The sequence below is a fragment of the Hesperophylax consimilis genome, chromosome 27, assembly GCF_061612785.1.
Source record: "Hesperophylax consimilis isolate HC1 chromosome 27, BYU_Hcon_1.0, whole genome shotgun sequence".
In the NCBI taxonomy this organism is placed as follows: domain Eukaryota; kingdom Metazoa; phylum Arthropoda; class Insecta; order Trichoptera; family Limnephilidae; genus Hesperophylax; species Hesperophylax consimilis.
This window is the reverse complement of record NC_142862.1, coordinates 16,055,188-16,080,808: the sequence shown is the minus strand read 5'-3', so window position 1 is coordinate 16,080,808 and position 25,621 is coordinate 16,055,188. Positions and strand designations below refer to the sequence as shown.

At 33.5% G+C, this 25,621-nt stretch overlaps 1 protein-coding gene across 1 annotated transcript in view; it reads right to left on the bottom strand.

Annotated features, from left to right (window-relative positions):
- The window catches only part of LOC149410654 (putative fatty acyl-CoA reductase CG5065), a 93,639-nt gene that overhangs the window by 12,023 nt on the left and 55,995 nt on the right, over positions 1-25,621 (bottom strand). Inside the window, exons 4-5 of the mRNA XM_089648165.1 lie at positions 3,960-4,126; positions 2,706-2,796 (exon numbers count right to left, since the gene is read on the bottom strand). Coding sequence (XP_089504291.1) covers positions 2,706-2,796; positions 3,960-4,126 — 258 coding nt within the window. The remainder of the gene's footprint in view (positions 1-2,705; positions 2,797-3,959; positions 4,127-25,621) is intronic.

Here is a 25,621-nt window from a genome sequence, read left to right as displayed (position 1 = left end):
GCTCCTCTATTCAAAGCTTACTCTGCCTGTAGTGGTAGGAAACAAATGTTACCTATACGCTGTAGCCGGGCGCAATGTTTCTTGCACGGTCGATCGATAAATTTATCAAAAATGTCGGTAACTTGTCATCGTTCCAGAGTATGTATGAGACGATGTATGAATGTGAATGAGGCAAGGAGTGTGTGCCATGACCGAATTGTTTGGCGGTCCGTCATCTCTGCCTACCCCTGCGGAGGAACGGCGTGATGGTTATTTAGTTAGTTAGTTAGCAATAACCATTTTGTATCAGATTATGTGATGAATCCGGAATTTGGTATAATCGTAAGTATATCTAATTTTAACAAAAGGCTAATTTAATAGCGATATAAATACAAAAAACACCTAATTAAAAGCAATAATTAGTCGCCTGAAATATCAATACAAATTGAAAATATCTCCCGAGTAAAAATAAATGCCGCCAACGAGAATTGAACCCGTGCCTTCTGATGTCCGGTCAGGTACTCTGAAACCGACTAATTATTGCCTCTAATTATTTGTTATCTAGCTATGCTATGCATAAAACCTTGTCTTATAAACATTAGTTTATCATTACGGCTAATTATTGCTTGTAATTATTTGTTATCCTTTATGCTATGCATAAAACCTTGTCTTATAAATATTAGTTTATCATTAAAAATAACAAAAAACGTCATTTCAAAACTTCAGTTTTCAAATTTTTTTTTTCAGTAAATCGTCTGAAAATTGATATTTCTGACGCGTGCTGTATCGTAAGATATTTCTCATCGAAGCTTAATGCTAAATCACTATGTTGATTAATCTTTATAACGAATCGGTGTACATTATGAATACCAAAAATATGCTTTAGATAAATTGAAGGTTTTCCTATTCTTTCGCTTGAGTAGAATACATATAAAATAATAAATTGCTCAGCAAAAAATATAAATTTAAACTACTAAAAAATATTTTTTTTATTAGAAATGTATGAACGCGTAAAGAAAACAACTTTTAAAAAATACAGAATTATAGCTAAGGTTATCTGTGACAGTTTCACTCGATTAACTTTTTTGCTTTCTTATAAAATTATTTACAAAATAAATAAAAACCAGTTTTGTGCTTGAAATCGAGCGTTTCTAGACTCCGTTTGTGAAGCGATTTTGCCTATTACCTACAATATAAGGTATACCAAGAATATACACATTTCTGGCTTGTAGCTTCCTCTCAAAAGTATGCCTAGACACACTAGACATACTCCAGTCATCGTATTTATCGATCTTTTTTTAAATGCCTTTAAACTCTTAAAAATATATCTGTCGTATCATCCAAATGATATCCAACTACGCCAGCGCCATCTGCTTCGAGCTTCCCAGATTACCCGACAATAACTGTGATAACTAGTCAATTGCAAAGTTATTTACTAATGAAAGTTTATCTTTCACAATAATAATTGATATGTAATCATGAACGGCAATATCGAGCAATATATTATGTAATTATTTTAATGGTTGCTGTAGAACACGATAAAGGCGATAGTCAAGCACTGCTTCTTACGGTAAATGATGGCGTGGAGTAAATTACTGGGAACTGTGTAAGTGAGTAAATAAATACTAGTTTATTTCAACAACGAAAAACGTCTGTCAATATATTCTGTGTTCGTTTTCTTCAGTGTAGATATGTAAGAGTTCTAACTAGAGGCCTGCAATTCATATAAGCACATAAACACTGCCTACCCTGCTACATAAAAACATAATATTTTTAAATTATTACAAGAAATCACAACGCAAATATAACTAGTCAAAGCAGGAACTAGATATGAAAATAAAGCACATGTCATTGAATAAAAGTTAGCCGTAATCTACACTAAAGTATGTATGTGTGTAACGCGTATTCAAGAGAAGACTCGTTTGTGTTGGTGTAGAAAAAGGCTGTGCCTTTCGATACAATTCACAAATTTAGCAATCAGTGCCATCTATTGATACCTCTATTAATCAGTACAACTTTACTAAAGAAGAAAAAATCGATTGGCTTGTAATATGCATAAATGAAGCGGTTTGGATATGTGATGTGACTGTTATCCCAACCGATATCGGATAAAGCCAGCAGCATAGTCATTCATAGCGAAAACTCTGTACGTACTACTTGTCCTAATCATACATTTACAGCAGAGGTCAGCCGTCTACAGGAGTTGATATTTTGCATTACCTATGATCTATGATGCTCAATTTTAGATTGATGAATCTTTTTTCAGCAACCTTTTTTCATTTAATACATTCTGGTGTGACTGCTAGAATTATCACATGATATATATATTTTAGCTGAACTTCGTAAAAGGGCTTTGATTGATTCATACTAAAGAAAACAAATATTGTTTATCCTGGCATCTACTGATTTTGGAAGAACCCTTACTTCGTAAAGAAGAAAATTAAATTAACAACAAATGCACAATGTAATTGAAATGCTTTAATATTAAATCGTTTCAGTATTACCAAAAATCCATGTACTTTAACACAAATTCCCATCTATAATGATCCTAGAATATTTGTTCTGTTTTTTAGAGTGAGTCCGCTGAGTGTCAGAATTTAGCACTTCTCCACATACTGGTCACATTAAGTAAACCACTTTGCACTTAACATGACAATTTCTAAGGTTTCTGTGTCCGTTAGTAAAAATTATTGAATTCAGCTCCAATCAGTAAAAGACTGACTTACTAAGAGATTTTTGCACTCCCTCGCCAGTTCCAGCATCAGTTTGGTTCCTCTGGTATTGAGCAGCACGGCCTTCTTCAGTTCCTCATCAAATCTGCAAAATGAAATCAGTATAATCAGATGTCGACATAATTAGCAAAAAACAACAATTAAAATGATGTTGTCAGGAGACATTGACATTTAGCTGTCCTTGGCCATAATGGGTTCGTTAAGTGACCCCGACTTTATCTTAAAACTTTTCAGCGTTGATTTTGTTGCTTCATGTTATATCTGTGTACACTAAAGGTCGGCTCATAAAGGAAAGCAAAGCTTGAAGTAGGTGTTCCTTCGACATTTTTATATTTTGGTTTACTTGCTGAGTGGATAAGCAAGCGTTGATCCAAGACGCTCAGAGTGCAATTCCAAAGAATGTAAAAAATATCGCGAGTGTTTACCATCTTATTATTTAAGAAATAAAAGCAGTTTTATTTATGTTGTAATAATTTTTTTTCATTTTTAAAATAATAAAAAAGGAACCAGTTTAATTCACAAACTTATCAGTGCAGTCGGAGTCGTCGCTCTTGTGTGAGGTTACCGGCGCAAACAAATTTCACCTCGAATATTTATCAAAACTAGTTCCCAAGCCCAATAGCATTCAGGCATCGATATATAATAACAATAGATTAGTCCTTTTTCATAATTTTAATCTAAAAATAACACCACCTATTTCATAATAAAACTCCCAATCGAATTCCGATGCCTCGCTTCGAAAGCCTAGATATAAATGCAAATTCGACTCAGTATTGTTAATTTTAACGGCCAACAGTGAGCCTGAGAAGCATCGCGTCACAATATATATAGACGAACTTAACCACCCGACTTGATATACACTTGTTATACGTTTATTTTGTGCCACAAGTGTTGTCTTAATGTGTTGCTTGGCGTAGTTCTTTCGCTAGAAAGAAATGTAAGATTTTTATCAATTGTTACTTTAATCGATACGCCACCTCGAAGCAATCTAACAAGTTTTTTTTTATTATTCGTATAGCCGATTAAATTATCAACGAGAGCCCATACCTCAAGTATTGCTAACCTCCGTAAATTCGTGTTTGAAAAATGAACTTCGCAAAGCTAGTTTATTGAGCGTTGGGACGAACTTAGTGCAACATCTTATAACTACTTAAAATTGATAAAAAAATATCTATTGCTTGTCAAAACACCTGTTAGGTGACACACTAACGATTGATATTGAAATGTAGTAGATATTGATGATTTTACCTGATCGTGGCCGCTGCGTGGTACACGATGCTGACGTTCTCGCAGAGCAGCGCCCTGTCTTGTTCAGATAGGGACAATCCCACTGTGGAAACGTCTCCAGCGATGATCTTCATCTTGCAGATCAGGTTATGAACCCCACCGTGCTGAGCTTTTACTGTGTCGAAGAGCTGGAAGAATGAAAGAGTCAAGGTTAGTTAATAGTCGTAATACATATCAATTGTACGCGGGAGTTGATGATACCTCCTAAGCAGGTTCATTGGATCTGCCTAAAAAACATACATATTCAATAAGAGTGACATATAATTAGAAAAGTAGAACTGCAGAACATGACGAAGACGAATGTCCCCTCCACCAGTTTCACAGAGGCTCATCTGTGTTGAATGAAGTGACACCGATGCTGTCGCATGGCAGAATAAACAGTAGTATCACCTTTACCAAATAAAGAAAGGAGAAGATTGGAAAAGAAATGTAATTGCGAAAAGCGTAATTTTGTTGATCAATAAACATGCTCGGTTGGTAGGTACCAGAATATGGATACACCCCTTAGCGAGTAGTGTAAACCAAATGGGAAGCCTATAACTACTTTTTTTTCATAAGCCTTTTTGGCATCCAACTTTTCACACAGACCTTCCTCGATTTATTCTAGATTTGCTGATTATTGGCAGCTATCACCCATCCGAAGCCAGTTGTTCTCTTAAAATCATCAGCCTATCTTAGATTTGTGTGACCTCTGCTTGTTTTACCCAACCAAAGATGCCATAAGATGATATTTTGATTTTAATGGTCTTCTGCAAGTCGCGCAAATGCTTGTGATTGTAATTGTTATAACATATTGTAATGATAATGTCGGCTTCATTAGACTTCTTCTTTATTCAATCGTTCATCTTTCTATCTATGTTTTCCATTTGTGGCCTGTAACTGTGGATAAGTGGCTAATGCTTACTTATTATGATGAAATATTGCTATTTCTTAGCCGAACTTTCCCGGTCAGTGAGTTGGATTCGGTCACTGTTGTATTTGAGCACCGGGCAAAATATTTTACTGCCCGAGGTCAAAGATTGCAACCACCTTGCTTCAAGGCCAAGGGCGAGACGGTTGCTGTTGCTGGTCATTTGGAAACAGCAAAAAAACCAAAAGGTTTCTCAATTTGTATACATGATCGTTCATTTTTATAATTTTTTGTTCGTTTAATTCTTTTAACAAGTGCAGTTTTGATACTTAGATTATTCGTTTCGGTCCGAATAGGTTAGTTTTAATATTCCTCCAATACGTTATGTCGAAAGTTTTAATTTCAATTTAACCAGTTGCTCGAAGTGAGGTGTGTTTGTGTCGGTATGCATGAACTAAGCTCACTTATTTTCTTACCTCAGGTGATGTATGTAAGTATATATTTTTTTACCTTTTCCCACCAAGACTTTCAAAAATCGAAACAATTTCAAATTTCGAAATTCTAAACAATTTCAAAGAATGAAAATTTTGAAAAATTGTGAAATTAAATATTGTGATTATTTTTATTTTATTTTATTTTTGTTTATTGCAGAAACAAACAGTACATAATTACATAGATGACAATAGTTACAAAGTTATAAAAGTTAGTATAATAATTGGTACCAATGACATGTCGCTGACATATATACATAGGAGGTATATTATACATTTACGGTTAAGTTACATTTTTAAGTTAAGTTAATTAGTGTGCTGGGGAAGGAGAGAGGTGTGTGTGAGTGTTTGTGTGTGTGTACGTGTGCGTGTGTGTCTGTGTGTGGTTGTATGTGTTATGTTGGCGAATTTAGTGTGCTAAAAAAGTTTTTCTTAAATAGTGAAAAAATAATTAATTTCACTTATTTGGGAGTCGAAACGTTGTAAATATGGCGACATCCGCGTTCTCTTTCACGGAGAAAAATGAGTATTGCTAATTTATTAAGAAACTCTTAAAATTATTGGCAATCCGGTAAAAAACGTAATAAGTTGCCGTTTTTTGATAAACTTATCGTAAATTTCTAATACATCTGAACACGTGATCATGAACCTGCATTCAGGTTGTTTAGTCTTGATAAAATATAATGACGAAGTGCGAAAATCTTAGGATTTTCATATCGCGATAATACAATCGTATTTTACTACAAGTTTATCCGAAAACCAAACAATTTATTCGTTAAGGGCCTGCAATCCCGTTTTTAGCCGGATTACAAATAATTTTAAGAGATTCTTAATAGGCCTATAACGAATGAATTGACAGTTTCCTAATAAACTATCAGTAAAACACGAATGTGTTATGGCGATTTCTTCATTATATAATGACAGGATAAACGCGGCTGCATGAACACGTTTTCCGATATATTAGGAAAATACAAATAGTTTATTAGAAAATGGCCTGCCTTTTAAAACTTAAAAACTCTTTTTCTCCTGCACTTCTAGGGAATACCTGAGCAGTGTTAAACCTAAAAAAATTCCACAACGTGCACGAGTAAAATCCAATTGTCAACTATTGACAAATATCCACTCGATGTCGATAAGAAAGTAATTAAATTCGTAGCTAATCGATAAAATTATAGAATTAGAATAGTAATGTAATTTAGGCAACAGTATTTTCTGTAATTTGTAACCTTGTGTGTTATTTTTCACCTGACACATAAAAAGATAATCAAGTGATTAAATTAGTGATGCTTTTTCGCGTCATAAAATCAATAAGTGACACGCTCATTAAGTAACTGCTCGAATCCGTGGCGAGTTCTGCGTTTGTGAAAAGGGGCTGAAACCGGTTCCGAAAAAGAATTTGACAATGAATCAGGTATGAGGTAAAAGAGTAGGTATTTTATAAAAGTGAATTTACGCAACGGACGCGTCTAATTTATCGTGACCTTAATAAAAATATTGTTACTCAACAACAGTCGGGTGCTGAGTAATATGATAATTGCGTGGTAGATTCTCGACTTTCTAGCGAGAATATTTATTTATAAAATTATGATAAAAATTATTGTTATGAAAATCATCATAAAAATAAAAATGTTTTTTTAACATTGTTTTAAACCACTTTATTGAGTTATTTAGGCCGACCGGTTTCGGTTACACTCAAACTTCTTCAGGACAATGGAAATATAAAATCCCTTGTATGGTACAACCCAAATCGTTCGACCCATATAACTCAATAAAGTGGTTGAATACAAAGTTTTTTTCATTAATAATAATAATAATATCAAACCACAAAGTGTTTGATTTCTTCGATAATAATATTAATACTTAAACAATTCTACCTTCTCAATATAATCACTTTTTAATTCACTAGTACCAAATGCCGATGACATTATATATTATTTTATTTTTAATTCTTATTATTTTTATCTGTATATAAAGAATTCTAGTTCCATTGTAAATATATTATATAATTTACCAAATATTATAAGTCGTATTTGGTCATGTATACCTTATAAGAAAAGATAAACTCTTTTCTAAATTTTTACTGATTTCAATTTGTTTAGAAGGGAGATGATTGTATTTTTTATGGCTTGGTAAATATAATGGTTTTATACATTTTTGTTGGTGTAAAATTAGGTGGAGTAAATTTATTTCTTGATAGATAATGGAGACATGCTTAAATATGTCGTCGGCATTTTGCACTTTTTTGACATTTTGATATAATGGCATACCTACAGAGCTCCGAATCAAAAAGGTCCCTTTCTCTTTCATCGTTTAGATGTTTTTGTAAGATAGTCCCTAACCTATTATACATTTAAGAATAGGTGCCTGGTGTAACACCAGCGTTAAGATTAAAACGTTGCTTGAGATGGGTTTAGCTGTGTTTGGAGACTAGATCTTTGAGGTAACAGGCATGTGCTTTCCCATATTCCTCTTCCCCACCTCCTCTCTCTCCTCACTACCTTTAGTCTCACAACATACCCCAATTGGGGATGCCATAGTCTCACTGGCTCTAGATGATTGGGAGCAGTTGAGGCTGCGTCGTTACGGCAGCCAATTAAAAATGGCACATTTTAAATCGTTAAAATCTATAACATGTACCATTTCTGTATCTACAAAATGTATTTGCAAACATAAAAATGGCGTCGTTATCATTTTTTTGTTTTAAAAAAACAATTAAAATACCCTGTTGGGGATACCATAGTCCTTCTGGGTCTGGATTATCGCGAGAAATTGGGACTCTTGTACTGTGTTCGCATAAAAAAAAAATTTTACCTACCTTCACTATTTTCACTCGCAATGGATGCAAGACCAAGAAAATTTTTAAGAATAAATTGCATAGTGAATTATTATTATGCTTTCTGATAATATCAGATCTACCACGTACTTCGTAGTTATAGTAAAGTACGCAACTCAGAAAAAGCCCATTGACCAAAAAGTAGTCCAACGTAAACCAGTTTCAAATGTTCCAAGATTTACCAGAAATATAAAGTAGATATTGAGTTTAATTCAAAGGTTTCGTTAAACAGTCGAATATATTCCAACAAATTAATATTATTAAATTATGCATACTCGTCAATGCCACCAGATAGATGTATTTAAAAAAGTTTGCAAAATTTTAGCATTCTATCATTGATGTATTATTTGAAGTTCACTTTTGAAGGCAAATCTTTGAAATGGAAATTAACCAATTTCCTGACATCCCATCAAGCTAAAATTCGACAGATAGAATCGTTGTCGATGACAATGCAATCCATCAAATTTTGATGGTAATCACAAATACACATGTGGATATATCCGTATACGCATTTCTTTGAAATTCGAAGTAATTAGAGCAGTTAATATATATGTCGGTCTTATTCAATCTTTTCAGTTTCTGGGTAGGAAGGTTCAGTCCTTAGTCAAACCAATTTTATTTTTTTAAAGTTTTTAAAGACATTTGAAAATAGTAGGTATTTTAATAAAAAAATGTTTTTCACAGGTTGATTTTTATAACGTTTAGTGGTCAAATATTAATTAAATTTCTTTATTGTTTGGTTCTCCTCTGTCATTGGTTCCGTCCAAAAAGCAATGAGCCACTTACAACTGACAAATTAAATTTAACCTGTCAAAAGTGTAAAATAAAGTGTACGAATCAATTATTTATAGAGCGTGTAACACGGTGTGTATGTTGTGGATTATACATTCAACAATATATACATGCGATTGGACAAATAAGGAAGTATTTTGTAACACAATTCTCAGAAATAAATCTGCAAGTAAATTTGAGATTGCATTAATCACGTTTGCAAGGATTTTTCCAATACATTTCACATGTTAATTATTTAAATAATGGCCACTTATATAACCTCCCTTTTAATTGACCCAAAAGGCCACCAGCGTCTTGTAAATATACCTACTTAAATTTGAATACATTCTGCAATAAAATCATTGAAAACTAAAAAAAATATTAAAAAATTATAGAATCATTTTGCATAATAATTTTTTTTTAAGTGTTTTTTTTAAAGTGTTTTTTCAAAATTAGCACTCCTAAGCTAATTTGATTAGTTTATCACAATATTTATTTAATAACAAAGTTTTATGAACCATCCTTTATTTATCTGAAAATCTTGCATAGATGCGTTGAATCTGATTCGGGAGATTATGCTATTTTATTTTTCATTTTTTTTAGCCTTGTAAATTAACTCAAGCAAGGCTTGCAGTCCTCAATGTAGTTTTAATATTAACCCTGGTATAGATTAGGACAGGTCGAAATAAGATTGAACGCGGTATAAATGAGATTCCTGAGACAAGCTGTATTACAAACGTGGAAAACCAAATACAATACAAGACCGTTTCACATTTAATTAACAAGATTTAGAAATAGCTGATTAGATGGTTAGAATATTTTAATGGAACCTCATGGGCATATATATTATGATGCGTCAGCGAAAGTATGAGTCTGAAACGATGTTATCTCTGTCTGACTTACTCATACTAATAAACTTTAAATTATTTTCCAAAACAACCGGGTTTAACGACTTATTCCACAAATGCCAGAGTCAGGGATCGAATCAGAAGAAATCAATAATCAAAAACAACACCTGAAGAATTCTGACATATTTTTCGGTACATGAAGTACATTTAGGATATGTTGTTTCATAGGATTGGAACAATTCTTCAAATTTCAACGTTCATTTTCGGGATCTGTGAAAGTCCTATTCAAGTTCTGTTATAATATCATTATAGGCTAGTTGCTTGACAGAACATGAAAAACTCTTTCACAGCACAGCACAAAATTAGTTGAAGAATTGTTCAAATTCTCTGAAAGAACCCCCCCTTCATGTTCAAAAAATTAAAAAAAAAAACAACAATAACAACTTCGACGTACTTTGCTTATATTATGTACTATTCTCATGTCCCTGTTGAACAAAATTTTTGATTAATTCTCTCAATTTCCCAAAAAGATAATATAATTTCTCATATTTTTTTTCTCTTAAATATTAAAATGTTTTTATTCACCTGCTGCTATGCTAATCTGTAAGAAGTTGGGATGCAGGAGAATTCTGTAGTTATGTTTTATATTATCCTATTAATTAAGTTAATTTACTTTATTATTAATTTGGTCAATCTAATTCATTCTTTTTGCTGATATACAGGTTGTCCGGAAACTCGTAGTACAAGCGGGAAACTGGTGAATCTACATCACATTTGGAATCGATTTTGTAGTATATTTTTTTTTGATTTGAGCTTTCGTTATCGAGTAAATCGAGTTAGAAGTTGATTTTTTATTTTTTTTAATCAAATTCTTATAAACTATTACTGAAGATCAAAGTACCCAACTAATTAAAACTATTTGAAAGTAAAACAAATGAAGAAACTCGGATTTGAAGCATTATTTTGAAATCACCCTTCATTTAATCCGGTGTAATCATAAAATATTTCTGCTCTGCAGGGTTAAAACATCTGTTGTTCAACCCTAAACACCAGAAAAAACTTTAACCCTAAAATAGCCGAAAAATATATTTTTTTGGTTTTTTTTTTTTGTGAAAATGCTCAAATCAAAAAACTTTATGTTTATTTGGGTTCCCTATGTGGTGTAGATTCTCCAGTTTCCCGCTTGTACTACGAGTTTCCGGACACCGTGTATATACTCCTTCGTTTAACAAGTAAAGTTATTTATTTATTTAATTTAAGGAAATCAACATTTGATAGTATTATTATCTAAATGACTGTTTAGTTTTTATTGTTTTAGAAGGAAGTAGCGCCCTCTGTTATTTTAAAAAATAAGCGTTGAAGTTTTCAAACATAATCCCGATGAGATAATGTCAAAATAAAAATTTACAATTTCTCAGTTTCAAAAACCTTATGTATTTTCCCGACCCAATTTTCCCAGCTATTTTTGTAATTTTCACGCAAGAAAATTTTATGAAAAAAATTATGCAAAAAAAATTTGGTGTTCAAAATTTTTCCAGCATTATTTATTAATATTATTCACTTAACCGTGAAACAAATTATAGAATTCCTCATTATTCTAATTCATTGTGTTTAACAAAACAGTGTACAACATATATAAAAGGATATACATAAATTTCGATTATAATCATACGGGTATATGTCGGGTGTGGGAGTCTTAGAGCATGTAAAAAAACTATGGACATAAACTTATGAGTAAAGAAAAAAAAAATGTCTGTATCCGTGATTTGTCCAATAAAAAGTGAGATATCGTAAGACGTTGTGGTCACCCCCGAAGTTGGAATTTTTTGGTCAAACATTAAAAAAATTGAACAGAAGAGTATGCAAGAGATGATGAACGATGTGAACTGAATGAAGCAAGGAATGTATGCTGTGAGTGTTGTTGCGTGGCGGTCAATCCTCTCTGCTTCTGTGGTCTTTAGTTGAAAAATGAATTTATTTTGTTTTTCACCTTATGCAAGTTTTACAAAACCTGTAAAATGTATAGTGATGTAAAAAAATTGAGTTCCCAAAAATGGTTACCCAACTGCCTTCTTAAATCTTTAACTCTTGTTTATTGAACGGTGGCGGTGTGCTAAGACCAGATTTTTGTCACAATTCCGTAAATTAGACACACTCTTTTGTAACAGCTTCAGTCGTTTTATTCTCTCGTTTACTACCAATAATAAAATGGTGGTATCTACTGAGTCTACAACAAAAACGATACTATGAAGAGAGAAAAGTGATGTTTTCAGTACTGTTGCCAAAAAATTTGCGCAGCCGTTTGGAGGACGATGCAATTTTTTTTCAAAATCGAAAATTGAAAAAAAATGTTATGTTGTTTTGAGCTTTGAAATTCTTTGAAAAACATCGAAAATATATTACGACTCGCTGAACATGAAAGTAGTTTATAAAAAGATTGTTGTATCATAGACTGATAGCCGAGTTACAATGTATTACCAGAAATTATGTTTTTAAAATCTAACATTCACATTACAACAACAAAAATTGATAATAAAATCATATAAACACTAAAACTGGAAATTTAATATTTATTGTAAGTAAATTTTTTTTTTTTGCAATTTTCCTTATCACATTTGGTTGAATGGATTTATGTAATTAAGGCAAATTTATTTATTCGAAGATATTTTATCTTAATATATCAATTTTAATGGGTGTAGATTTATAAAAAAATGTTTATTGTAGATATGATAAAATGTTATGTACATAGCTACCCAAATTTTACTTTTTTTTTTAAATTATTTAAAAATAGACGAACGGAATTATCAATGATTTTGTATGCAAAATTGGTGACGTCAGTTTTCTTACAAACATGATAAGTATATATCACACTTTTGGGTTATCAGGTCAGTGCTTAGAAAAGAACGAAAAGGGTGTACGTAGGTACGTGTTTATAATTGATACATTGCACAACATTGAATAACATTTTAAAATCATTAAAAAAATCACTAACCTTTCGAGATACAAAATGATCTATTAGTTAGATCTTGAGGCTGTATCTGCATAACTGACCATCCATACAAAATATATAATAGTTATTAGAAATGACTGCGCAGTCACACGTAATTTCAGCAATTTCCTGCGGCACGAAGACATTCATTCAGACAGTGCTTGTAAACACAGATATTGTTATCTAGCTTTAGGGCTACTAGATAACACATTTTTATTGCATTTTGTTCTTCTGATCTATTAGAAACTTGTTATTTTATTGCCTTTTGTTCTTCTGATCTATTAGAAACTTGTTATTTTATTGCCTTTTGTTCTTCTGATCTATTAGAAACTTGTTATTTTATTGCATTTTGTTCTTCTGATCTATAATAAGAAACTTGTTATTTTATTGCATTTTGTTCTTCTGATCTATTAGAAACTTGTTATTTTATTGCATATTGTTCTTCTGATCTATTAAAAACTTGTTATTTTATTGCATATTGTTCTTCTGATCTATTAGAAACTTGTTATTTTATTGCATATTGTTCTTCTGATCTATTAGAAACTTGTTATTTTATTGCATATTGTTCTTCTGATCTATTAGAAACTTGTTATTTTATTGCATATTGTTCTTCTGATCTATTAGAAACTTGTTATTTTATTGCATTTTGTTCTTCTGATCTATTATAAAGGTGTTATTTTGTTGATTATTTTTATCTGATTATCTTCTGATCTATTAGAAACTTGTTATTTTATTCCAAGCTCTTCCTTGTTTCAAAAAATACACCACACGTGAGATTTGTGGTCTATCACTATGAACGTTTGAAAATAATATTCGGAGTCCGATTCGAGCCGCGGTCAACAGTGGTTGTGTGTACCTTACTATTGCTGAGTGCCGTTCGCCCGTTCCTGCGCTGCGTACAGATAAGAGATTATTGTTACATTTTATTTAATATTGTTTATCGTTTACCTATTTGTTTGCATTCCTGCTTACGGCTAATCCGTTTTTGTTTGTACAGTCAATGAAATAGACTGCGTATTATTTTTTCAGTTTAATTTTTAAAAGTTAAGTTTTTTTTATATAATGGAGGAAGATGAAGACAGACCTCCCGACCCAGGGTCGATATTGGATTTTTCTGATTCGGAATCTAATACGAGCCAGGTTTCTATTACGCTCCCTTCTCGTAAACGACGACCATCGCAAAGCCTTCACATTCCATCGAAAGTTAAATCTATACCGCCGGTTCAACAAACCTCGACCCCTAACGACCTTAACACCAATATTAACATCCAGCCAAGTACTTTAACTAGCGATAATGCAAAAAGTACTGAATTACTTTATCCTGCTTCAGCTTCCGGTCCATTTACCGTTAATGTTCAGAGAACTGAACAGGGAAAACTTATTCATCCTTTAGATTTTGGAAAATTCGTATTTGACTCAAAAAATAATAACCTTGGTATTGTTAACGGTTCAATTAAACCGGAAGGGCGATATAAATTATCTATCGAGTTTAACACTGCCGCTTCCGCAAATGGATTTGTAAAAAAAATTGACTCACTCTCAAATCATAAATATAAATCGTTCATCCCTACATTTAACCTTTCGAGAATGGGTCTTGTGCGAGGAATTCCCGCGGAGATCCCAGAGGCTGAAATTGTTGATGCTTTGAATAATTCTCACGGAACCCCGAAAGTATTAAAAGTACGTCGACTGAACTACAAGGATTCTACTGACGGAAACACGATCTGGAAACCTTCCCAGTCTGTTGTTGTTACATTTGAGGGACAATCCCTACCGTCTCGTGTGTTAATTTACTATACCTCGCTTCCCGTCGAAGTTTATAAATTTCCAACAATTCAATGTTTCAACTGCTGCCGGTTCGGACATTCGAAATCCGTATGCCGCTCCCCCCCACGTTGTTACTATTGCGGAGAAGCTCACCCATTTGATCAATGTCCGAAATCTTCCAATGATCCCATTTGCATTAACTGTTCGGGTGCACATACCGCGGTCAGTCTAGCCTGTCCGGAATTAACAAGACAGAAGAACATAAAACATAAAATGGCTACCGACAACATTTCGTACTTCCAGGCCTCAAAGTTAATCTCTCCTGCGAAAAAATCGTTCGCAGAGATGACATCGTCCTCAGCTCCTTTCCAAACAACCACCTTTTTGAATTCAACGTCATGTTCTCACAGAGAAACTATTCTCAAGCCAGTCAAACCCAACCCAAAATATACACCTTACCTTGATAAAAAACAATTGAATAATATTTTGGCCAGCCCGAATGGGAATGCCAAATCCCAGACGCCCAATGGGTGTGCTATTAATGGTAATTCTTCCCCTCCTGCTCCCCCCGAAATAATGAATAATAATTCTTTTATACACACTTTAATTACCCTTTTAATTTCTATCCTTACAAACAACAATACTGTACCGTCCAACGCTGCCGATTACATTAAATCTTTATTATCCTGCCTCCCCAATGGCTTCGAAACTGAACAAAATCCTTCAGTGGAACAGTAGAAGCCTCTTCGCTAACAAATCTGACCTAATTCAATTACTCGACGAACACGACGTTTCAGTAGCCGCCATTTCTGAAACGTGGTTAAAACCCTCCTTTCACTTAAGAATTCCAGGTTATTATTGTCTCAGACACGACAGACTGGATGGTAAAGGCGGCTCGGCTCTGATAATCCAAAATTCTATCCCTTTTAAAGAAATTAATATTCATACTCCCTCCGACGATATCCAGATAATAGCAGCTGTCTTATCTGATATCACAATATTGTCAATATATATTCCTCCCTCTACGACTTTTATTGAAAATGAATGGGCACCAATCTTAAGCCAGATTTGTTCCCCTTATATGATCCTTGGAGATTTTAATGCACATTCCCCTTCTTGGGGTAGCGAAATAACAAATCGTTCTGGCCGCAATCTTTTAGATTTTATTGATTCCCATAACCTATGTTTTTTAAATGACGGATCTCCAACCAGATTCACCCCCCCTCATCAAAGGAAAAGTGCTGTTGATATATCTCTTTGTTCGTATTCGTTAGCATCTAAATGCTCTTGGGACATCCTAAACGATCCCCTCTCTAGTGATCATTTCCCAATTATAATCCGCTTCCACCATCAATTTAACACTTATTCCCCCCCAGTTAAAAATAATCTCAAATTTAGAACGAAAGATGCGAATTGGAGCACTTTCTCTTCTGAACTAGATAACCTTATTAATTTAACAAAATCGTCCCCGGGAGACATCAGAATACAATGTGAGACGTTTCCTTCTATGGTTATAAATGCAGCAGAAAAATCCATCCCGAAACGCAAGGCGAACATTAAAATAAAACACTCTACTCCGTGGTGGGACGAGGAATGCACTCGCTCCGTCAACTCTCGAAAAATAGCAATTTCCTCTTTTCGTAAGTGTATGTCACTAGAAAATTTTTTATCAGTTAAAAAAGCCCAGGCAGAAACCAAACGAATTTTGAAAAATAAGAAGCGCGCTGGATGGCGGAAGTTCTGTGAGAACCTGTCTCCGGAAACTCCCCAGTCTTCAGTTTGGTCTAGCTTAAAAAAATTCGGATCATCGTATTCTCCGCCGAGAATCAAACATATATCAGAAGAAATTCTTATAGGATTTGCGGATAAAATAGCGCCCCCATCAGTTGCCGGATGTGAAGAAATGCCTTCTATTAAGCCGTATCCATCTCACTCTAACTGGCTAGATGCTCCTTTCTCCATTGATGAGATGAAACGAGTGATAAGAGCCCTTTCTGACTCTTCTCCGGGTCCCGATGGAATATTTTATAGTTTCATTAAATCATTTTCTGATATGGCGGTTGAATATTTCTTATCTCTTATTAATAATATGTTTGAAACAGGACTAATTCCGGATGTTTGGAAAACTCAAAAAATCATTCCCATTTTAAAACCTGGAAAAAATCCATCTGAAATTTCGTCTTATCGACCTATTGCTCTTTCATCGTGTTTGATGAAAGTAGCGGAGCGTTTGATAAAAAACAGACTAGAGTGGTTTGTTGAAAGTCAAGATATTATCTCACCAAATCAGTATGGTTTTCGGAAAAAGAAATCTACAATGGATAATTTAAGTTTGTTCACAACTGATATCCGAGTTTCTCAATCCCTAAATTCTTATACATTGGCCACATTCCTTGACCTTTCATCAGCTTACGATGATGTTTTACTGAATGTTTTGAAAGAAAAACTAATTAAAAAACAAATCCCCCCGAAACTAGTCCAATTTATTATTAATTTGCTCACAGATAGGTCCATTATTATTGAGTCTTCCTCTAAATGCTTAAGGCGAAAACTATGGAGAGGTTTACCCCAGGGTTCTGTTATCAGTCCTCTGTTGTTTAATATTTATATTAGTGACCTAGACTCAGTAATTCCTTTTTCTATCAAGCGACTTTACTTTGCGGATGATATCCTTATATATTTGTTACATAAAAATATTATTCTTGCAGCTAAGGAAATGAATTTGGCTTTACAATATATTAAAAGCTGGTTGTCAATAAATGGGATGAATCTGGCGGCATCTAAAACAAGGGTCGTAGCTTTCACGCGCAAAAGAAAAATTCCCCACTTCTCAATCTCTTTTGATAATGTGCCTCTACAAACCGCTACTCAAATCAAATTCCTTGGTCTTCTTTTGAACCATAAACTTTCCTGGCTTCCACACATTCAGATAATTTCTACAAAGTGCGAAAAGGGACTTAATATGATGCGAGCAGTTTCCAGAGTATGGTGGGGATCTCATCCTACCACTCTTAAATTAATGTATAATTCCCTAGTTCGGAGCCACTTGGATTACGGCACATTCCTTTTTGACCCCCTCCCTAAATATTTAGATAAGAAAATGGAAAGAATTCAATCAAAAGCCCTCAGAATGATTATTGGAGCTATGAAGTCTTCTCCAATTAATGCGCTTCAGGTGGAATGTGGGGAGCCTCCATTATATTTCAGAAGGCAATTCCTTGCCAATAAATATATTTTCAAGGCTTTATCGTTATCACATCATCCTATTAAACAAAGTCTTAATCTGCTAAGTGTTAATTTGAAGTCTAACAAAAGATTGAGTGAAAAAAAAATGTTTTCCTCTCCTAATTAAAAGTTTTCATCTCTATAATTCTCTGTCATCTTCCCTCCAATATCTTCAAGAAGTTCCCAATCTTCCTATATACAATATTCCATTTAAGGCAATCACTTTTATGCCGAACACAATAACATCAGACTTTCGGAAGAATATTTTATCTTCCCCAAATAAATTTCATAATGTGGATGACTGTTTTAAAAGCATTGTGGCTTCAAAATTCCCTGGATTTTCCATCCTTTACACTGATGGTTCCAAATTTGAAAATAAAAGATGTGGAGCATCGATATATAGTCCAGAATTCAACATCAATCTCACTTATAAATTACCGAAAGAAGTTTCCATATTTACAGCTGAATGCTTTGCAATTGAACAAGCGCTAAATCAAATCCAGGTTCTCAACATTCATCGAGCCTTACTATGTACTGATTCGCTAAGTGCTCTAACTAAAATTATGTCAAATATTCTATGTTATCCGGAAGACAATATTATATGTAAAATTAAAAATCTCCTCAATTCTCTAAGTGAATCTGGGTTTGAGACGATATTGGCCTGGGTCCCTGCCCATTTGGGTATAGAGGGTAATGAGATGGCCGATTCTCTCGCCAAATCTGGTTCAGATTCCGGAACTATCCCACTAAATTTTAGAATCCCTATCTCCGATGTCTTCCCGATTCTTAAATCCAACATGACTCGTGCCTGGGAAGAAAATTGGGCAGTCTCCAAAATAATAACTGGATCTTTCTATGCTGGAATTCAAAACCATATCCCTGCTAAGCCATGGTTTCACGGTAAAAAACTGTCAAAACGATTCATTTCATGTATTTCGAGAATGAGAATTGGTCACTGTTCAATTGCATCCCACTTGGCTAGAATTAGAGTTTTGGATGATCCGGTCTGCCAGTGCGGTGTGGAAGAGGAAACCCTCGACCACGTTTTCTTTAACTGTAAAAATCATTCATCTTTCAAGAACATATACCGCCGTCTTATTAAAATCACACACCAGTCCCCCCTTAACATTTCATACCTTTTATCTCTTAACAATTCTCGTGTTCATACAGCTTTATGTAAGTTTATTAACCTGAATGAATTCAACATTTAATTTGTTTTAGCGATCTAAATGAGTCCAATGATTAAATTGTTATTTTTAACTGTTACCGGCACAAAGCACTCTTTTCAGGGTGAAATGCCTAAAACCAAAAAAAAATAAAATAATAATAATATTCCCACTATAAATCGGGAATTGTTGGAAGAAATTCCTTGTAAATTATATGAATAATATAATAATAATAATTTTTTTTACAGAATGTGTGGTTAGTATTTATTCATTATAATTAAGAAGTACCTTTTCTATTTCTGTCGAGAGGTTCCAAAATCTTTTTTGTGTCATACAAGAAAAGTTATGAAAATGGGAAAAACAACACAATAGAAACTATATTATATCATGGAAGTAACGAATTTTTAATTTATTTCCATCAGTTTCTTCTTTCTCTATCTTTTCTTTACCTATTTTTTCTTCAGATCCCTAATTAGACTTGCCTACAAACAAATTATAAATACAAAATTGAGTGTCCACAGTCGTGCTGGCAGTATTATCGCTGAAATGACACTGCCAGACTGTGGACAAATTAGTGACCACAGTCTGGCTGGCAGTATTATCCCTGAAATGACACTGCCAGACTGTGGACAAATTAGTGTCCACAGTCGTGCTGGCAGTATTATCGCTGAAATGACACTGCCAGACTGTGGACAAATTAGTGTCCACAGTCGTGCTGGCAGTATTATCGCTGAAATGACACTGCCAGACTGTGGACAAATTAGTGTACACAGTCGTGCTGGCAGTATTATCGCTGAAATGACACTGCCAGACTGTGGACAAATTAGTGTCCACAGTCGTGCTGGCAGTATTATCGCTGAAATGACACTGCCAGACTGTGGACAAATTAGTGACCACAGTCTGGCTGGCAGTATTATCCCTGAAAAGACACTGCCAGACTGTGGACAAATTAGTGTCCACAGTCGTGCTGGTGGTATTATCGCTGAAATGACACTGCCAGACTGTGGAAAAATTAGTGTCCACAGTCGTGCTGGCAGTATTATCGCTGAAATGACACTGCCAGACTGTGGACAAATTAGTGTCCACAGTCGTGCTGGCAGTATTATCGCTGAAATGACACTGCCAGACTGTGGACAAATTAGTGTCCACAGTCGTGCTGGCAGTATTATCGCTGAAATGACACTGCCAGACTGTGGACAAATTAGTGACCACAGTCTGGCTGGCAGTATTATCCCTGAAATGACACTTCCAGACTGTGGACAAATTAGTGTCCACAGTCGTGCTGGCAGTATTATCGCTGAAATGACACTGCCAGACTGTGGACAAATTAGTGTCCACAGTTGTGCTGGCAGTATTATCGCTGAAATGACACTGCCAGACTGTGGACAAATTAGTGTCCACAGTCGTGCTGGCAGTATTATCGCTGAAATGACACTGCCAGACTGTGGACAAATTAGTGTCCACAGTCGTGCTGGCAGTATTATCCCTGAAATGACACTGCCAGACTGTGGACAAATTAGTGTCCACAGTCGGGCTGGCAGTATTATCTCTGAAATGAAACTGCCAGACTGTGGACAAATTAGTGTCCACAGGCGGGCTGGCAGTATTATCCCTGAAATGAATGACTGGCAGTGTCATCGCTGAAATGGACACCATTAATACTAATCGTAATATTAATAAATGTTTTAGTACCTTTCTTCTTTGTAACAAACAGAGAACATGATATCCTCACTGGGATCTCCCGTGCTGAGGATTTCATTAACATAATTAAAATTTAGTTATATAAATAATATAACGTAATTATAAATATATTATGAAGCGTTTTTTTCTAAAATAAAGATATACATGGTTTTTTCAGTGCAGATGAGTGGGTTCCGTCTGTATTTGGTATCAGTATTTGGGATCTCCACATAAATCATGTGAAAGAGAAAATTACCCCCATAACTTCTGTACTATATAGGCTTGTAGGATTACTACCCATTCCTTTACTAACTTCAGTGTATTTTGCCATGGTACATTCGCATCGATCATATCTCTGCTGTATCTGATGCTTTGCCTTAAAGAAACTGATAGCTGATCTGCAGGTGGTCCAAAACCCGAGCTCTCAGAAACATTACTGGTCTTCCATGGGACACACATGTCAAGGATATCGATAGTACCATACTAAAAATTACCCCACAGTCAACCCACACTTATATCAAGCCACTTTACAATCAAGACATCCACAACCACAATACTCGTAATAACAATAAAATCCACATTCCTCTAACACACACTACAAAATATGCGATAAAATATCTTCTCTATATTTCCTACACACTCTATAACTCTCTTCCAGATATGTACAAAGCAGCAAGACTATTTAAAAAAAAAGCGAATTACGCTTTATAAGAATATTTTTTAAGTACATTAAAAAAAGAAAATACGTAATTTTCTTGTCGTGTTTTGTTCTGTTTTTTTTATTTTTTTATTTAACATTTGTATGTTTTTTACAATAAATATACAATTTATACATATTATACAGTGTTATCCCCTGTATTTTTACTCAAGCATAATTTTATTTTATTTTATTAGCGGATACGTACCTCTAACGATATAAGTACCTCTTTGTAAATTGCTACCTTGACTTTGTACTTATGTGTATTTTTCTCTTGTTTGTTCTATTTAACCTCTCTTTTTCTATTTTTGTACGTGAAATTTGAAATTTTGATATCAAATTACTCATGTAAAATTGTACCTATTAACTCTCACTTATATATTGTAAGTTCCTCCCATCCTTTTTTTATTTTTTTTTTATTTGGTACAATATTTTTTACATTATAAGTTTTCCAGTAATGTAGGCCTCACTGGATGGCTTGCCCGTGATGAGGCCTTCATTTTATAATATGAAAATATAATCTACATAATAAATTAAAAGAGAAAATAATACATTTAAAATTAAAAATACATAATACATAATAATATATTTAAAATTAAAAAATAATAACATTGAAAATAATTTTGTGTGTTTGTGAGTGATGTGTGTTTATATTGGTTTTGTCTGTTAGGTGTAGGTTTTATTTTTATCTTATGCTATGACATTTTGGTAATATTGCCTTTTTTGTTCTTTAATCCATTTTGTAATTTTGTGTGTGAATTTATTTTTATTTTCCTCAATTTTATTTTCAAGTTTTACACTTTTGAAAGCTTTTATAGCATGGCATTGGTAGTGTCTTTGTCCAAAGCTTGAATTTATTGTCGGAGTTTTTAAGTTTTCTTTATACGCTTGTCTAACTGGTCTGTTAGTGTTATTTTGTGCATGAGTTAAATGAGTTGTGTAACTCACCGCAATTGCTCTAGAAAGAAATGAAAATAATTATAGTAAAAAGTAAGATAGAAGGGTATATTTTCTATATAAATTAGTATTTTTTTAGAATAGAGTTGTTTAATGAAGATTTCATCATGGCTAGTTAATAAAACAATCTGAATATATCGTAATAATTTCTGGCAACCTTGTACCAAGTATCAGTGCAAGTGAACCCATTGAGTCACATCAGTCAGATCAGGCTTCCTCGCGTAATGATGTCACATTGAGCCTACTTTCTTCTGCGCTATGTAACCAACCAACTCCGGCTATTAATGCGAAACTGTGCTGTTTTAACCGGTTTACTGGCCTCGTTTAGCTGTTATGGTCTAAAAACGCCAACATTGTACATCGATGGCAAACCAATAAATGCTTTCGTTTTTTATTAAGGAACTTATATCCCATCGGGGTGGAACCCCCCACTCCGAGGTGGTGGCCTTAGGGCGGGGCCTCTCGAGCACTAAGCTTGTCTCATGAAAAATCATCTAAAGAAGGCAATTTATTAATTACTGGATAACACTAAAGTATATTTACGTCAAATGCTCCGTGTTTTCATGACGACTTAATAGCGCTATCAGTTTTAGAAATCCTGAATTCTTCTCTCATTAATTTCAAAGACGGAAGAGACGTAACAAATGATTTATTGATATCATTACTTTGAGTTGACGCGATATTATAAATTGCGTCTCATTTTGTATGCATCTAGCAGATCTAGCTCAACACGTTGATCTTCTGCATGGAAAATGCAATAATCGATGTGATGCAACTTTTAATATACGCGAAGTGACGACAAAATAAATACAATAGGGTATTGTTAACTGTGTGGTAAAATACTATAGACGTATATTAAGTATTTCGATACTGGGTAATATTGCTCGAGTTAAAGAATTCTGAATGTTGTCTCTGGGATTTCTCACAAACTACGGCTTCAATAAAACACTTTGACTTTTAATGTGATTGATTGACAATGGGCTCTGGGTATCTTGCACGGTCGATCGACAAGGGTTTTATCGATAATGTTATGAGTTCTTAATTTATTTAACGTGAAATATTTTTTGTACTCTTATATCTTAAATAGCATTCGCTTGAAATAATATGGACCACGACTTTATAATCCACCCGTATATACGTTATCACACACTCGGTCTCTAAAATATAACGCCATCTATGGGTAACCTATTAGACTAATCTATTGTCATATGGGTGAGCTCATACACTAATATCAAAGATATTATTTTTGATATCTGTTCCAAGCCATGGGTAGACCAAATAATACGAATTATGCGTACAAGGGGTTAACCTTTTCGGACCGTGTGTATATATGAAAATATATAGATTTAAGATTTTGTTACTACACAATTGGCTTTGAAATTGGCAAACTGACTTTGCGAACATTTAAAAAAATGGATTTTAGCCACTAATTTAAGCCCCGCAAACCCAATTTCTACCGATTTGTAACATGTTTCTCGTTAACTCTTAAAAATTTTAAGTTCCAAAAAAAATATATGTTTTTTTTAAGACAATATCTATAGATTTGTTATGCCGAAACGGTAATTATATGAAATTCCTCGATAGAAAAAAATCGCAAAGTAAGCTCCGAAAATTATTAAAAACACGTTTTGTACTGTTAATTAATTAATATTTTATAGGGATGAATAAATTCACAGTGTACCTTTAAGTGCAACTAAAGCATTGTAAGAGAGATTTTTTTATTTCAAACGAGTGGTATTTTATTAAATATTTTCACCATTTCGCTCAATTATTATCGTTTTATTAATATTAGCGCGCTCCCTCTAACATTCCTATTTTCATATCTCCCTTTCAAACCATCTTTGAACGCTTATTACGGGGCCAAAAACGGTAACCATTTTTATATTTTGAAGGATCATTTTGTTATTCAATCACGACCAAATTTTTTTCCAGATTTTTTAAAATGTAAGTTTTGAAGGTAATTTTACAATGTGTAATTTTGATGTTATTAAATTTAACTTTACTAAAATGTTATGTTTTAATTTAGGTAATTTGAATAGCCGTTTGGATTGGGAATCACCGTTTCTCAACCTTTTTAAAGCTAAAACAATGAAATTAAAACACGACCGAAAAAATAATCATACAAAAAACCAAATTTAAAAAGAAAAGTTTTCGGCTACAACAACATCAATAATGCATTCAATGCATTATGTTAGTACACTATTACTGAGTGTTAGCACTATATATAATTTTAGTATTCTATTACACCCAAAAGTCACTCGAAGCGTAGCACAGCTACGTAAAAGTCAAACCGTAAGTTAAAAAAATATTTTATTTTATTTTTAAGGCATATATTTAATAATGATTTTTTTTTCATTGTTACCGTTGGGTAATACACACAAAATACAAACAAGGCGATAACTCATAGATGACTTGACATAATCGTTCCAACATCTTTTATTTTTAAGGCATATATTTAATAATTGTTTTTTTTTCATTGTTACCGTTGGGTAATACACACAAGAGACAAGCAAGGCGATAACTCATAGATGACTTGACATAATCGTTCCAACATCTTTTCGCACGAAAGATTTTACCAAGAAAGAATGGCGGCATTTACATGATAGCTTTGTTATTGTTATTAATTATTATTATTTATGTTAAGTTTTTATTGTGCTGTAGATATTACATTTGTAATTAAAATACAAGTTTTTATTTAAATTTATAAATCATATTTCTATTTTTGATGCAATAGTTAGTGATGTAATTCCATTACAACGATTTAAACATATATCCACATGGAGAAAAATGAGAATTGCTTTACTGTTAAGAATTTCTTCAAAATATTGGTTATCCGGCTAAAAACATGATTGCATTAATGAATGAATTAACAGGATTCCAGATAAACTTTAAGTAAAATACGAATATATTATTATCACGATGTCGGAAAATTATCGCATTTCATCATTAAATATTATCAATACAAATGCACGTGCATGTTCATGCAAGTGTTCCAATGCATTAGGAATTTACTAAAGATTATCAGGAAACGGCCTGCAATCCCGTTTTTCGCCAGATTACCAATGATTTTAAGAGATTTTTAATTAATTAGTAATACTTATTTTTCTCTGTGCACTTTTTTTATTTATGACGGTTACCGGTTTCAGCCAATCACAGCCATCTTCAGACTGGGGATAGCGGAAGTTTTGAGATGTTTTAATAAGTCATATTATGTTTAATTATTTACCAACTGCGCATCCGCACTAGCGCACTGAAATTAAAATCGTGCTAGGATTAATTATGTTTAATGCTTATTTTATTGATATCGATGTACCTTTACACACATTTTGGAAATTGAATCAACACCAAA